Raw genomic sequence first — 16,934 nt, forward strand, 5'->3', positions numbered from 1 at the left:
TACGATTTTCCAAAAGAAAATACATAGCTTTTCGATCGAGGGAACCCATGCGCCGCTAACTTCCGAGTTGTCCTTCAAAGTGACGTCATAACTTCGGCACTCTATGGGGGCCGACAACTGTTTGGATGCCAATATTCTTCAAAATATCTACTTTTATGTTCTGCAGAAGAAATAAACTCATACAGGTTCTTAACAACTTGAGGGTGAGTAAGTGATGGCAGGATTTAAATTTTTGGGTGAACTATCCCTTTAATGAACTACGCAATATTAACATTCTAACTACTATTGACTAACAAGAAACTCTGATTAACGAATAAGTAATGGCACTCAGTTGAATGCGGTATTCCACTTTTAGCTAATCAATAACTAGGCTACTATTTTTTTTCATACCTCCCGGAGGACTACTAAGAACTACTATACGGTTCATTATTAATGTGAACAAGTCAAGGCATAATGTATAATTCATTCTAAAGTGAAGATCGTGGTACCCCACTAGTAATTACTCGAGTATTAGCATATCAAATCTTTCAGAATTAATTACTAATTATTTGGAACAGTGAGATAACGTGAAAAGCATGATAACTCTCTAAAATGATTTAAGTCATTGCGAACATTTGAGATTTTGTAAGGTCCTTTTACAATAATCCTTATTTTCGAGCCCTGACAGGTGAGTTAAACGATCATGCATGCGTTGGCGGTAATAGATGGACATTGTGTAAAAATGCGGAGTGTCAAAATAAAGACGATTTTTTTTTACGCGTTGCATTGATACATCGTATCATTAGTCATTTGATCGATGTATCAATCCATTTATATCTTTGTATTTTTGTTGCACCCCTAATAAATCACCCCAAACAGATATACACAAATTTACACAAGTAAAACTTCAAAAAGGCCTTAAAAAAAGAAAACAAAATATGAGTTGTATCTATATTTCATATAGATATATTTCAACATGTTTAATATTTAGTTTAATTTTGTTACAAAGAGCAACAGTTAATTTGCACAAGACATTGATTAATGAAAGGGGGACATAAATAAACCTAAATTACACCAAATTTGATTCTCTGTTTTCTGTTAAAGATCTAGCGATTAACGTCATGTCTACACCGGACACTCGGTTTAGGGATACTAGGTTTAAGGTGAGGGTTATGGTGTGTTTGGCCATTCTAGCTTCACCGAATAGGTCCAGAAAGCTGGACCTCAATGGATTTACAATGGTCCCTTCGTCGTGTCCATTGTAGACACAGTGTAATGTATATATTTACTCTACATATCAAAAGTTAAGGTTAATTTTTTTTTTACAGAAATAAATGAACACTTTTATTCAGTAACAATATATTAAAGGTAGGGTAGGAAATTTTCAGAGAGGCTAGCAATAGCGAGCTGGCTTTGAAAGCATAAGATCCCACCCTCCATTCAGCACTCTACAAAGCCACCCTCCTCCAAAATATGAACGCGTACAGCAGGGAGCAAAGCGTCATGAGCAAAGTGTCACACTGCTGCTTCGGTTACGGTGCTCTGTGACTGACGTCTGTCTAACTCTGCATAACATGAAACGTGCAGTTGACGTGTGATGTCTGTACGAGCAAGGTGCACGGAGGTATAGAAATACATACATTGACAGGCAGATATGACATTGGACCATTGCATTCAAACCGAATGCAATGATTGGATGAACATTTTATGGTCCTACGCCTTCCACAGACAATATATAGAATGTTATTTCTGTTCATCAAAGAATCATGAAAAACATGTAACACGGTTTCCACAAAAAACATTAAGCAGCACTACTGTTTTCAACATTGACAATAATAAGAAATGTTTCTTCAAATCAGCATATAAGAATGATTTCTGAAGGGTCATGAGACAATGAAGACTAGAGTAATAATGATGCTGATAATTCAGCTGTTCCATTACAGAAAAATGATGACATTTAAATAGAAAGCAGTTATTTTAAATTGTAAAATTTCACAATTGATCAAAAAAAGGCAGCCATGGTTAACATATGAGACTTCTTTCAAAAACATTACAAAAATCTTACCAACCCCAAACTTTTGAACAATAGTGTCTATACATATAGGCATATGCACAATGAATGCTCAACACACACTCAGCACTCTCTCATCTTGGCAATCTGAAGCAGAGCCACTCTGGCCTCTTCATCCATGAAACCCTGCAAAAGAAGACCTCAGCTATTAGAACATAAACACTGCTTTTTCATGAGTTTAGTTTTGAAAGCACATTAGATAATAAGAAAATATACATCATAAAATAATAAAATGTTACCTGTGCTGCACTGAGCAACCGTGTGCGGTATATTGATAGCACATGTCTGTAATGCTTTTCCGAGTTCTGGCAAAAAAAGTGAGAGAACAAGTTCATAATGCATTGGTTTTCACATCAGTTACAAAAGAAAAATGATTAATGCTTAAATTGCTTGAACCCCGATTCTTTGCACTTGACATGTGTTGCACATTTCTAAATTAAATGCATAATTTAGAAATGTACAATACATGTCAAAGTGCTGGATTGCAGTAAAAGCATTGGGGGCGAGTACTTTATTGAAATTTAAGATGTCTCCTGAGAGTGATTACTCTGTGGGAGTGCAAAAAGGCTTTTGTGAAGTTACCAGCACGGTGTACCCTGTAAGAGCAGTGGAAATGACAAATCAGTTTCATCTTTCCTTACTACTCCCAGTTCTCTCCAACAGCAACAGGCCTGACTCATGGTCCATTTCCAGTGGTAAAACATAACAAAAGTATATTTACACAAGAACATTAACTTTTCTTAAGCATTTCCATTTAATGTAACTTTATGCTTTTACTCCATATCTCGGAGTCATATATTGTACTTTTTACTCCACTACACTTGTTTGACAACATTAAGGCCCACGTACACTTCATTTTTTGTGTTCTGCTCCATCTCACAGTTGAGTGCACAAGCCTTTCAAAGTATACTCCTTTGTCTGTGAGTGTAAAAAGAAGCGTTCTGCGTATGCACACTATCCAGTGGACTTTGTTTTCAAGTGCTCAAGTCACTCGCACGTGCTGTTGTACACAAACCGTCCGCATGGACACAAAAATTGGGCTGCACACAAATGTTCGCGGACCCTCCTGATGACGAAAATTAAGTCATGTGGACAGTGCACGGGCCGTCGCAAAACACTACCAGCCGAAGTATACTTTGGGCTTTAGTTACTACAGTGTTTACTTTTCAGTGTACAATTTTTCATACCATTTCTACCCGGTGAAAACCAAGCATCTAAAAATGTGGTGATTTAATAAAATGAACGTTTATGATAAATTGAAAGATTAAGTGTTCCCTTTATGGTTTGGGAAAATTCTTGGGAAAATTAAACCCCGAATGAGTGCCGACTGAAAGAACCACTTATCTACCCTCTCCCTGGATGTATTATGTAATAAAATGTGTTGTTAAGTGAATTGGTTGCCTTGTTTATTTTGCACAATCAAACTTCTTTCTTGGGTTGAATTGAGCAGTTGTTGGTATTTATTGACATTTATTTGCTGTGCGCGCTTGTGCGTATGTCTTAATATAAAAATATAAATATGACCATAAAAGCATGAACATTTTTTGAATGCATTCATAGTGTAAATGTATTCTATATTATAGGAGGTTTATATTATGGGAGTTATGGAAACAATCCACCAAAAGTAACTAAGAATCCTATCAAAATCCAATTTGCACTAAAAGCACTGACCTCTCAAGTCTAACAAAGCTTAAACAAATCAGGCTCTCAAAAGCGGCCCTAAAGAACAGGGTGAGCTGTGAGTAACTAACCTCTAGCTGCTGTTGTAGGCTGTAGACCTGAGCCTGGAGGGAGCTGTCTGATGGTGATGGTTCACAGGAGCCGACGGGTTCTGATATGTTGACCTGAGCCAACCTCTGTCCCTCATGCTTCACTGATGACTGAGATAGAGAACACATGTAATTCGATTTTTACAATTTCTTTAGGCTATTTGCTGATATTAGAGATATTTCATGCTCATTTCCCATATTTTATAGTTTGATTACCTTCGCTGCCCTCTAATGCTCACTTGAAGTTGATCTTTTAAAAACATTAACATTAATTACACTTAAATAAAATGTTATCTATGGCAAATCTCAAAGGAATATAATTTTTATACTGTGTACATTATAAAGTTGTGATGCCTAAATGTACTTGTAGCATTTAAAATGACTAATTTTTGTTTTTAGTTTTTATTTCTTAATTTATTTAGACAAAAACATATAGAATTTGAATATCGGCCATTTATCAATTGATCAATTTTACTATTGGTGCATTCCAAACCATTTAAACAATATGCAAAATGTTTATTAATAGAATCTGCATTGATATCTGGATTTTGGGACATTCTCAATGCATTGATGATCTGTGAAAAAAAAACTGGTCATGAATATAATAAATATACAAGCAATAATCATTAACCTTGACAACTTGATCTGGTGATGTCCTCCCCTGGTCCTCAGTTGTGGTACTTTTGCTTTCTATTTCACTTGGCTGCACGTTTTCCGCTGCAATTCTAGTGATTTCACATTCTGCTCTGTCACTCCCCGTAGAAGAAGATACTTGGTTATGCTGTACTTCACTTGCGCATGGGTGCCTGTTTTCTTCTCTCTGAACACCCTCCTCTTTTGTGACTGAGATGCTCACACTGGCCTGGTTTTGTCTCTTCTCCATCTCTTCAAGGGCTAGTTTGAGTCGTTCCACCTCGTTCTCCTTTTCCTCCAGTAAGACGACAGGAGCAAACTTGGACTTCAGAGCCTCCTGGATTGTGTCCAACTCTGTCTTTTGCTCTTGAAGTTCCCTCAGCAGGCTCTGGTTCTCTTCCTGGGCGCGCTGGTACTTCGTTAGAGCCCCATCAGCTTTGGTTTCAGCCTGTTGCAGTGAATTGTTCAGTGAGCTAGTTATGACTGTGTGCTCACTCTTGCTGATGTAGTTCTCCAGATTTACGGTTGGTTCGCTGGTCTCCGTGATGAGGTCAGTCATGGTGCTCTTCGCATGTGTCGGGCACCATTCTGATGGGGTCTGAGCTTCTTTACACAACTTTTCAGCCTGCTGTGTCTCCATTCCTGCTAACCTTGTCTTCAGTGTGTTTATTTGCTCTTCTCTGCTGAGCAGCTCCTGGGAAAGCCGGCTGAGTTCCTGCATCAAGGAGCCCTGGTTCTGCTTCTGCTGCTCTACCTCCCTCCTGTTCTGGCTTAGCTCCTTCTGTGTTCTCCCCAGTTCGGCTACGGCTGCCTCCCTCTGACCTTTGACTTCTTGAAGCTGGACTCTCAGCTCTTCCACCAAGTGCTCCCTGACGGCTACTAGATGAGCTTGCATCTGTCTCACTCGGGATTCTGAGCCGGCCATCCTTCTTTGCACCTCACCCAAGGCCTCCTCCAGCTCCCATGACCGGTTATGGGACGCATGCAGAGCTTGTTCGCTGCTCCTCCTCAGACCTTCGTATTCCTGACAACTCAGAGCCAGTGCCGTGTCCAGCCTGTGCACCTCCGCCTCTGCTACTTCTTGCCTCCTCCGTGCATCTCGTAGTTCTCTCCTAAGGGCCTCCACCTCACCGGGCAATAACTCCATCGGAGTAGATCTCACTGGCACAGGAGCTGACTGTGCAGGCCTGACCTGAATAATTGACAAAGGGAATGTTGAAGTAAGAAATACTCTTTCGTTTATCTATTTTAGATCAACTGCTGTAATGTTTCAGCTTGATAAAAATGGGATATAAATTAAGTCTGATATCAAGTGAAGATAAAACCCTTTAATCTCTATATTCTGTCAGAAAAAAAGTGTTCACATTATACAAATTATATTACTTGGTTGACTGCATTATTTATAATATAATAAAATAATGGAAAGTCGGCGGAAAGGGTTATAATGGGGCGGCGGAAATGGTTATAATGGGGGGAAAAAATCTATCTTTAATTGTATGAAGCTTTCTGTTAATGCTTTGAAAAAGTTTAAATACATTTTAAAAAATAATAAAAAAATAATAATAATGGAAAGTTTAATTTAACTGCCCGATTAAAGGACTATGAGCAAGATATCAAGGTCACATAAATAATTTATTTTTACCAAAACACTTAAAAACGATTGATTCATCGATTGATTGATTGATTGATTGATCGAATGACTGATTGATTGATTGATATTGTGTTTTGAAGACCCTAATGTAAAATTTAATATAAATTGCTGATAAAAGGATAAACTGTCTGTGAGCAAGATATCAAGGTTACATACTTCAAAAATAAGGAGTTAACTAAACCTAAAAATACTTAATGACACTGTCATAATGCAAACTCTTCCGACACAGATCAGGTTAGTCAGGTTAGGCAGGATACCTGTGTAGAATCCAGATTATGAGCTTGTTTGGCACCTTTTCCTTCAGGGAGAAGAAAATATGTTTAAAATATCAGAGTCCAGACCTGGAAAGCTTTTGTGATATGACTGATTGCAATCCTGATGATCTGCCATTATATATAAACACATTCCAAGTTACCTTCAGTGGAGTGACTGCCATGTTCCTTCTGTAATTCAGACACAACCCATTATTGATGACATTCACAACTGACCACAATCAGCTACAGGAGAGCAAAATGACTGCCTGATAGCACAGACTTTAAATGTCAATCAAATGAAATCAAATGCCATCCTCTAAAGAAACTCACTGTAAGTGGCTCTGACAAAACTTTCTCCGTCTTTACTGATCCTGCTTTGGTCCAGGGTTTAGCCTGTGCATTCAGAAAGAAAAACAAAATTCTTTCAATTCTTATCAAAAATCTCCGATGACATGGTCTTTAGATAGAAAGAAATCTATATTTCGTTAATAAATTCTCTAACAATTCTTTAATAATAAATGCATCTCCCTCCAGTAAATTATTGAAACATATCCTGAAGGTTGGATCTATAATAGATGTGTTAGAAGTAAGAACTATAGATTTACACATGTATGGCTAAAATCTTCGCATGAGAATGAGAATCAGTATTCATCTCCATCGACAGCTGCAGAAGCACATTGAATTTCATGCAATTGATTTCCATCATAGCACACCATCATCATTCTCAAGTGACTGCAGATTAGAATGGCTCTAATTAAAGTGCACTGCGATTAGCATTTAAGACTCTGGATGGCAGAAAGATCAATAAATAGATGGAGTTCACTTGAGTGCAGCAAATGTATGACCTTATTTGTCTGCTGTTACTGCCTTTCCTGTCTTGGATTACAAATACTTGAACTTGACTGTGAATCCGAATGAAAATGTGTCAAATAGTTAAATTGTCAGCAGGAAGTCAATGTTACCTGTTGGATCTTCTGTGAAACATTGGCAGTCTCTTTGGCTGAAAACCAAATGGGGGGAGGAGAGATGTTATAGCACATGATGTTTCTGTTCCTAATGCACATTTCAGACAAGCGTTTTAATATGCCATGAATGTGCCTTGATTTACATGGCAATCACTTTATTAACTAATTGTTGCAGTTTAATTGTTGCATTTAACTTTAATCTGGTGATATGGCAGATATTACATGAAAAGCATTTTTCTGGGACCCACATGATCTTCTAATAATAAGTGGCTGATTTGCTTGGAATAAGCCTCTCTCTTTAAATCAGACAGTTCTTGGAAAAGGAATACAGACCGGTCAACTCTAGAAATTGATGCTTTTAGTCTTAGAATCTGAGAAGTCTATGTGAGCACAGCTGGATCTATATCTTTCAGACACTTCTCTTAAATTACAAGACATTACCCAGTAATGACAGTGTGATGGTTGATATGGGATCTACATTTAAAACTCGACTGACCTGCTGCCTGCGTGAGCAGGTTCAGCAATTTCTACATGTAATGATAACAAGACTGTCCCTTTGCACTACCTTGCTGGGAAAAAGCACTGCTTGTCACAAGATTACATGGTGTTATATTACCTTTAGTGGTTGTTTCCAAGGCATGTTTTACAAGAGTGATCAAGTCTTGATTCTGACTTAGTCTGGCATAGTGGTAAGCATCATGGCCATAAATGTCCACTGCAGAAACATCTGCCTTAGTCTTCAGGAGAATCTCCACCACTTCTTTACAGGAGTTCTCACAAGCTAATATAAGCGCAGTCCTAGACAGAAAACACAAATACAGAACAACAAGTCAGAAAAACAGAAGGTAGAAATAATTAGTGATCAGTTGGTATGGCACAACTCAAGGTCAAACAAACCTAATGATTATTTCTGCAAAGTTTACCCAAAAATGAAAATTCGGTCAGTAATTACTCACCCTCATGTTGTTCCAACCCCGTAAGACCTTCGTTCATCTTCGGAACTCAAAATAAGTTATTTTTGATTAAATCTGAGAGCTGGATCACTCCTCCATAGGCTTCTAAGGAATTGAAGCTTGTTCCCCGAAAAGTTATCACACTACATGAACTGACTAGAGGCCCACAGAGAAGGAAATGAATAGTTGAAAAAAAGTAGTTATTTTTGTTTGTTTTTGCGCACAGAAAGTATTCTCGTTGCATGATGAATTTAAGATTGAGCCGCTGTAGTCACTTGGACTATTTTAATGACGTCTTTAATAACTTTTCGGGGCTGGCAAGTTTCAATCCCTTAGAAGTCTATGGATGAGTGATCCAGCTCTCAGATTGAATCAAAAATATCTTAATTCGTGTTCTGAAGATGAACGAAGGTCTTACGGGGTTGGAACAACATGTTGGTGAGTAAATACTGACAGAATTTTCATTTTTGGGTGAACTATCCCTTTAAAAGGTATCTTTACTTGAATGAGCTTTTTCTAAGACTAATCAAAAGCAGTTAATTTGTTATACTGAACTATATATTATTTATCAAATAATTTTAAAGCTTTTCAACATTTAATTAATCTCATGAGCTGAATTGACTTTGGCAGCCCTAAAAATGTTAAAATATTGATTTAAATTTCTATAAACTTTCTATATCATTGAATGCTGATAAATAACAAATAAAGGTATATACTGTTGCTTCACTAGTTCTGAGAATGAATGCAACATAAGTATGTTATGCACTTCAGCGTTGTTCCTATTGCTGCTTTCTGCAGTGTGCACATGCAAATGTGTGCCACTTCAATGGAAAGAAAACAGGTGACTTCCTTGTGGAAGACAGATTTTCTTGCAATTTGATTCACATTAGTAAACAAAATTAAACTGAATATAAATATATTTGATTTTAAAATGTAATCTTCCTCTTCTGGCTGATACTTTGCTTATACATATTTGATTTTTGCAAACTCTTTGTGGATCATCATTATTAATGCAAAAAAGAAAATAAGATAATTTTTAAATGCTTTCCCTTACTTGCTTTGCTTGTCTCGAAGAACAGTGCGTGCTCCATATTGCACAAGCAACTGGCATGCTCTTGAATGGCTCATCTTAGCAGCAAGCAACAAAGGTGATCTTCCATCCTGAAAAAGGTACATATTTTCATGTATTGCAACATGTTGTCAAAATCAATATAAAATTTTCTATCTCACTTTTTCACATCGCTTCTTATATGTACACTACACAGTGTGCGAAAAGAATTGTTCTTTCAAAACCATTTTACTTACTGCATCAGTCGCATCAATAGATGCACCGCTGTCAAGGAGCATTTTGATGGCGCCTTTACAGCCTACATTTGCTAAAAAACAATAACATGACACAAGACGTTATCATTTTCCAAACAACTCTGATAGCTAGACATTATATCGGTCCTTGATGCATCCTCTAGCAGCAGTTTGTAAAAGTTGATGTCAGCATTTGATGTAAAATAGTGTCTTGTAAGGTCGGAAATTTCACTAAAATAATAATAATGCCCACAAAATTCAAGATATTAATTGCCTTACATGAGTTCTTGTATTTTGTGTATATAACATAATAGTTAATCAATTTTACACAAGCAAAAGTGCCATTTTCTCAAATATCAGCACAATTACAAATATGACATTCATTTTATACATTTTATTCATTTTTAGACACAACATTGTAAAATTTTGACCGCTTTTGCTCTATTTTGCAACAAATATAGTTCCAAACATAGCAGAAATGCAAGGTCTCCCAGCAACACACAGCAAGGTTTCGGTTCATAAAGGGATAGTTCACCCAAAAATAAAAATTCTGTCATAAATTACTCGCCCTCAAGTTTTTCCAAACCTTTATGTGTTTCTTTCTTCTGTTGAACACACAAAAAAGTTTTTTTTAAAGAATGTTGGTAACCAGACAGTTAACAGTATCCATTGACTTCCATAGTAGGAAAAAAAAATACTATGGAAGTCAGTGGCCACTGTGAACTGTTTGGTTACCAACATTCTTTAAATGAAACATTGTTGTCGATTAGTCAGTGAAACAAAAGCAAATGTAGAATTATAAATTATTGGGGGGAAAAATTACAAACATTTTAAATAGAATTTATTTTTATTTTTTTAAATTGCGCACTTTCCCACGAGGCTATCGGCACGGACTTTAAATGGAATATTAATAAAATTAATATAAATATAATTTTAAAAAAGAAAAATCCAGACACCTGCATCATGCAAAGCTGTACGGCCCTGCAGGTCTGCGCTGTCAGCAGGACATTTACACTGTTGGAAAAGAAAATATTTAACATGCATATGGGCAATATCAATATCATACATTCTAAAAAAATGAAATGTGTTTTCAAATCTTCAATGATTTATTTTATAGCTTAAGTTCATTTACATATTCATCTGCTCAACAAACTAATAAAACTGAAAAAGAATGAAAGACATTGAAAAGAATGTAAATTGCACAAATGCCTCTCGGCACACGCTCGTCGTAAATGCAAATATATATTTAGAATTTGGCTCAATCAAAAGTTTATTATTTTAATGCTTTAAATTGTTCATGGTTTTAATTAATTTGCTTCTGCACTACTTTAATGCAATTGACTGCCAGTTGAAACTCATTTGCATTAATTTCCTTCAGAAAATCCACATTTCCACACCAGATAACACACCTCGCATTCTTAATGGTGCGTTTGTGAGCAAAACAATGTTTGCTATATAATACAAAAAAGTGGAGTAAATTACTCCAGCCCTGCCTTAAGCACACAGTTTCATGTGGAGATCAAAAGCAAAGGAAAGTCCAGAGAAAGGAAAAAAACGAAATAAACAAGGGCTTTAAACATAAAACAGGGCATTGAGCGGTCTTTGGCAGAGCAATCGCTAAAGGGGCTGGTTATACATCAACACTGTGACATTCCAATGCGGTTTCTCTTTAGTCTTTCTTCCTGTGATTGTTAGTGGACAGTACCTGCAGAAGCCTCTGCACACACATGGAATGACCGCCTGCAGCAGACAGATGCAAAGCTGTTTTACCTGCAGAGAGGAACAACATACATACAGTGAGGTTTAAAAGTCAGAAACATTGTTTGCTTTAATGGCAGCAGCACTTGAGCTGCTTGAATTACATAAGTTTGAGTTCAAACTGATCATGTTCTTCATGATTCTGGTCATCTGTGTGAAGGAATCTCATGATCAATTTCACAAATTTGCTTATTTAATTGTTTGTTTAGTGACTTACAAATAGTGCAGAATACTATTAATTTTACATCATAACGCTTCTCTGCTTTACATTTTCCAAAATCGAATCCTTTCTGTTTATTGCAAGGTTTAAATAGATTTTGAATCCCAGTTTTTCAATGTGATCTCAGACCAGGGCTGACCAATTATGTCAAAAATCATAATCATGATTATTTTTAGTCAATATTGTAATTACGATTATTTAACACAATTATGACCAAAACCTAATATGAGTAATTTATTTAACGATCGCGATATATATCAAGTAGGCCTAAATATTTGTTGGAAATAAGGTTGCTATGACATCTTAATTTCAGATACCAGCGAAATTTCTCAATTCCAATTTCGATACCACAGAAGAATACTACCCTAACTAGTATTCACTAGTTTGCCTGCCCGTTCAGCCTTAAAGGGTAATAGTAAACTAACTTGGCTTGGTGTCCTTGGAGGAGGCTCGAACCCGAGGCTCGGCTTGAGCTCCGTGTTGCCCCCACCCCCCACCCCACACCCCACCCCACCCCACACCCCACCCCACCCCACATTTACTATAGTATTAGTATAACTAAACTATTAGTATAAGTTTAAAAAGAAAAGTCGTCACAAATTTATGAAAAATATGTAAACAGTCAGTAATACAATAAAAACAAAAAAGCAAGTTATGACAAATAGGACAAATACAAATCTCATAATGTCTTGTTTTGCTAAATTAAGCTTGTCTTTAGGCTAACGCACGAACAACCGCACAACATTTAAACAAAATGTATTGGTTGATTATCCACAGCAGGAGGGTCGGGTCTTCAGATAGAGGAATGAATTATGACTTAAATGGTTCATGAATTGTGATTACTTCAGAAAGTCTTACCGGCAGCATCTACAGCCTTCAAGTTGACACCGTTATCCAGTAAAACATTTAGACTGTTTATGAGGCCTTTGCTAGCAGCAACATGAAACCTTAAAAAAAATACAAGTACGTTTATTACATATAAGCATGACTATCATCAATAATATTGTTCATTAATTTCAATGTCAATAATTTTATTTTACAACATGAATAAAGTATATTTAATGCAGATATTTGCACAGGTTAAAATATAGCCTATTATAATTTTAATGGAGATCAAAATATGCATTTACAACATATGTGAGCTTACCAGTGATTTACCAGTGATTATGATTATGTATTAAGAGCCAAGAAACGTGAAAAGAAACTTGCAACAACATAGCAGCAAAGGCCTGTTTCAACAGAAAATAGACACAACCACTCCTTGAGCTATAGTCACAAAGCAGGCATGATACATCTGAGTTAATTAGATCACCAGGACTGTTGAAGCTTGTACATTGAAATAGTTAGAGGACAAAGGAAAGATCAAAAAGATGTAGGAGTGGGTATAAACATGTTTTGTAGCAGAAAATGAAGGAAGAAAAAATCTTTTTAAAATCTATTCGAAAAAGGAATGAAAATAAAATGCACAGGAGCTAAATATAAAAAGATATGACATTTCTTCATTCCATCATGTTTACTGACGAGGTTAAGGCAAGGAAATACATATTCTATTTGACAGAAAAACATTGGAAGGTAGGAAATATTTAACAACAACAGAACATGACTAAAATCCTGTCATGAGGCCAGACACACCTAATACAACCCCCTTTCACAACAGCTGACCGGAAGAGATAAAAGAAGAAACATGGGAAAATTATAGGCTACATTAAGCAGCACACCATATTTAATACCCTCCCATAAACATATTATCACCAGAGCACTGCTGTGCCACACATTTATGATTTGGTTAAACACATTTGATGTTAGAAAGCTTTATGATGACATTTACTCTCTGGAACAACTTCTATGCTTCTCATGTTCCTGTTTCGGAAATTCTTACATGCCTTATTTACAGTTGTGGTCAGAATTATTGGCACTCCTGGTAAATATGATCAAAGATGGTTGTAAAAATAAATCTGCATTTTTTTCACCCTTTTGATCTTTCAAAAGAAGCAAAAAAGAAAAAAAAGAAGCAAAAATCTAAGTAAAAGAATAGAAAGTGTGTGTGGGGGGTTGGGGGGGTCACATTATGAAATAAAGTTTTTCTCCAGAACAAGGCCATAATTATTGACACCCCTAGAATTTTTTATGAGTAAATATCTCTGAAGTATATTCCCATTAATATGTACATATTTAGCACACCAGGGTAACTAGGAAAATGATATTGTCTAGCTATGACTTCTTGTTTCACAGGAATATAAATGTAAGTAAACACAAAGTTTACAAATTCAGTTGTCAGGCATGACAGGAACTTCAAAAGGGTCCTGGTTCTATGGTCAGATTAAACTAAAAAAGTGCTTTTTGGCAGCAAACCGACTGGACAGGTTTGGTGCAAACAGGGATAAAAATGTACCCCATGCCCACGGTTAAATATACTCCTGGATCTTTAATGTTGTGGGCCTTTTTTTTTTTTTGTTTTTTTTTTTTTGCTGGAGGTCCTGGACATCTTGTTCATAAAAATTGTATCATGGATTCTAGCAAACACCAACAGATAAAAAAAAATCAAAACCTGACTGCCTCTGCTAGAAATCTTATATGGGCCGTGGTTGGATCTTCCATCAGGACAATCCAAAACAAACATCAGAATCAACACAAAAATGTGTCACTGAGCACAGTCCCCTGACCTGAACCCTATAGAAAATGAGTGGGCTGAACTGAAGAGGAGAAGCACCAACATGGATCTGGGAATCTGAAGGATCTGGAGAGATTCTGTATGGAGGAATGGTCTCTGATCTCTTGTCAGGTGTTCTCCAAACTCAGGCATTAGGAGAAAACTCAGAGCTTTAAAAACTCAGAGCTTTAAAAAACTGCTTAATCAGAAAGTATACTAATCATCTTGAAGGTTCATGTTTCAACATTTATTTTTGTGCTTAGTTTTTCCTTGTTTGCACATACCAGTATTTATCATGAGAAGTGTGCTGCAGGTCCATGGAAAAAAAAATCTCATTACAGATTGTGGAAGCAGTACTATAGCTCTGTCAATTAGGCTATGCAATAAATGAATACAAAACCATCCACAAAGCAAACAGGGCATTCTAGGTAGCTTATCGTCGAGGATAAAATATAAGAAGAGTAAACCAATGCTGTAGAAAGATGTAAACAGCATTAAGGGTGAAATTGCCTCAAAATTTGTTTAGCAGTAAAAACTCAGTGTGAATGTGCCAGTCATCATCAAGGCAATTCTAATGCAGAAGAAGAAAAACAATATAAAAGTGCTACAGAGCTACAGGCTCCCTACTTTTCATTCAGACGCTGCTACTGGAAATAAATTCAACAAAAATCAAGGCATTGCGCACTGCAGAGGAGGATGAGGAAACAAAAAAGTTGGCCTATCAAAATTTCTTCCCTCCTCCCCTGGCTGGACATTGGCACTTTAAAAAAAAAGCTATTTTATGGCAAGAGACAAGTGATGAAATGCATACAGAAGAGGGGTTCAGTATGCACCCCTCTTTCATAGAGGCGTTCAGATTCCACTTTAAAACATAGTGCAGGAATGAGCTCAGTAGTGCACATTAGGACAGCAACTCACTGTAAAATGAGTTGTCTTTGCAAAAATGTTGTCAGTCAGTTTTTCTTTTAGCATAAACAGAGAATAAAATATAGAGTATATTTAGGTGGACGATTATTCTCAGTAAAATTCAAGTAAAGACAATTTTAAAAATCTGCTATTTGTACATTGGACACTTTTTTTAGCATCACAGAAGCATCATGTTGAAAGTGGCACTTACGCAGAACGGCCCTCTGAGTCTAGTTTGGTGGGGTTGGTTCCTTTCTTGAGTGTGGCTGTGAGTTTCTCTATATCTTCATTCTCTGCCGCCTTCATAAGACGCTCATCATACTTTCCCCATTCTGTACTCTGAGACAGAGGCAAATATCAGACATCGGAAAACGCAATATTCATACCATCAACTTCACAACCTAGTCTCTTACAGCTCTACAGAGCCATCACTGAACTGCCATCACTTTTATCATTGTCTGGTTTGGCTCTGCTACTGCATACATACTTTCTTTATTTCCATGTTCACTATAGTTCAGTACAGCTCTAGCAATTGCCATTAAACCCTTAATTTGTATTAAGCAAAATTCATTAAGTTAATTTATTTATTCATTATTTGTTTATTTCCTCCTGAAATAACAGAGTTGCTGTGCAAAAAATAAAATAATGACTCTGCTATAGGTGCTGAACAGTGATTTAGTGAACATGTTCACTATATTGTGAACTTGAAATACAACAGGCAGAAAGTGTATGAACCATTCAGCATCCAGGACTAGAACCATCATTTTTATAATGTAATTTAAGGCGAGCTGATGCTGAATTCTTGATTTTGATTGGCTCACAGACGTTCTAAACCATCAATTATTTTTCAATAACAGCACTATTAAGTAGTTTCGGATCTGTTGACCGCATTGCAATTGCATTTCCCTAAGTTAATGATTAATATATAGCCTTACAGTCTATCACAGCAATGGAACCAGAAACAAAGAAATTGGTCAATCAACTAGTATGAAATTATAAAGAATATCTGTGTATACAGAATATAGCCTATATATTCTTTGTTTAAATTTGCAACAACCCAGTAAACAATCTCTGCTTGTCTCAATCGCTCAAGCGCAAAGTAGGTGTAGCCTACAGTGTCAACCACGGTGAAATTCAGCGATAAAATCGTCTAAAGATACAATCGCGTTCAGACTTATTACTTCTTATCACTTTAGCCATAAACATAACAATTCATTCCTGGAGTTCAGCAAAACAATATCCAACTTACAACCACGCAGACTGACCACCCACTGTCCCATTCTATTACACACACACACACACACACACACACACACACAGTTTCGGGACATGTTATGGGCTTGGTCCAAAGTATTGACAAGCTATTCGAAAGAGTAAAATTTGTTTTTAGTCAATATGTTTACCTCGTTTTTCTTAAGTCGTTGTTTAAAACTTTTCATAGTTCCAGTATAAGAGTAACTAAGCCCAGTGCACTTGTCCAGTTGTCCAAATGTGCGTCTCTTGTCAAAGTTTGCCTGTAAACTTTATTCCACCCCTTGGTTACAAGGTTCAGGCTCCATTGAGACCTGACGCACTCCCATGAACCAATCGTCAGGAAAAATGTGTAACAATGAGCCAATCGGCGTGGACAGGGAGTCTCCGTATGAAAGTCATCTGCGGAAAAGCTGATTCACATGATTTGGTGGGCTGCAGATTCCACACACTGTAGATGCCTTCAAAAGCAGCTCGACAATGAGTGTTTGTTTTTGATACAGCTTCGAGTACTGTCAGCAGGCTTGTCCTGTTTGCACACTTGTAAACACAGTTGCGTCATCGGTGGTTGG

The 16,934-nt window shown here is 36.7% G+C and overlaps 1 protein-coding gene across 1 annotated transcript; it reads right to left on the bottom strand.

The window, feature by feature from the left end:
- Window positions 1-918: 918 nt before the first annotated feature.
- uacaa (uveal autoantigen with coiled-coil domains and ankyrin repeats a) lies at window positions 919-16,893 on the bottom strand. Its single transcript, XM_077248910.1, has 16 exons — window positions 16,515-16,893; window positions 15,323-15,450; window positions 12,414-12,502; window positions 11,283-11,347; window positions 10,534-10,591; window positions 9,581-9,651; window positions 9,330-9,436; window positions 7,939-8,120; window positions 7,320-7,357; window positions 6,688-6,750; window positions 6,519-6,546; window positions 6,361-6,401; window positions 4,451-5,644; window positions 3,802-3,930; window positions 2,290-2,355; window positions 919-2,176 (listed from the first exon to the last, which is right to left on the bottom strand). Exons 1-16 carry the CDS (start codon window positions 16,548-16,550, stop codon window positions 2,114-2,116), a joined length of 2,358 nt encoding a protein of 785 aa, XP_077105025.1. The 5' UTR covers window positions 16,551-16,893; the 3' UTR covers window positions 919-2,113.
- Between the last annotated feature and the right edge of the window lie 41 nt (window positions 16,894-16,934).

This window comes from Siphateles boraxobius, unplaced genomic scaffold (genome assembly GCF_051911475.1).
Source record: "Siphateles boraxobius isolate OS27281-9 unplaced genomic scaffold, OSU_SipBor_1 31, whole genome shotgun sequence".
Classification (NCBI taxonomy): domain Eukaryota; kingdom Metazoa; phylum Chordata; class Actinopteri; order Cypriniformes; family Leuciscidae; genus Siphateles; species Siphateles boraxobius.

What these genes read in the sequence shown, in the direction of transcription:
- uacaa (XM_077248910.1), bottom strand. Translation starts at nt 16,550, where the DNA reads ATGAAAAGTTTTAAACAACGACTTAAGAAAAACGAG. An exon ending in AACGACTTAAGAAAAACGAG is followed by an intron (nt 15,451 to 16,514) that starts GTAAACATATTG and finishes CCTCTGTCTCAG; the next exon opens with AGTACAGAATGGGGAAAGTA. An exon ending in TACAGCTTTGCATGATGCAG is followed by an intron (nt 9,652 to 10,533) that starts GTGTCTGGATTT and finishes ATTGTTTTTTAG; the next exon opens with CAAATGTAGGCTGTAAAGGC.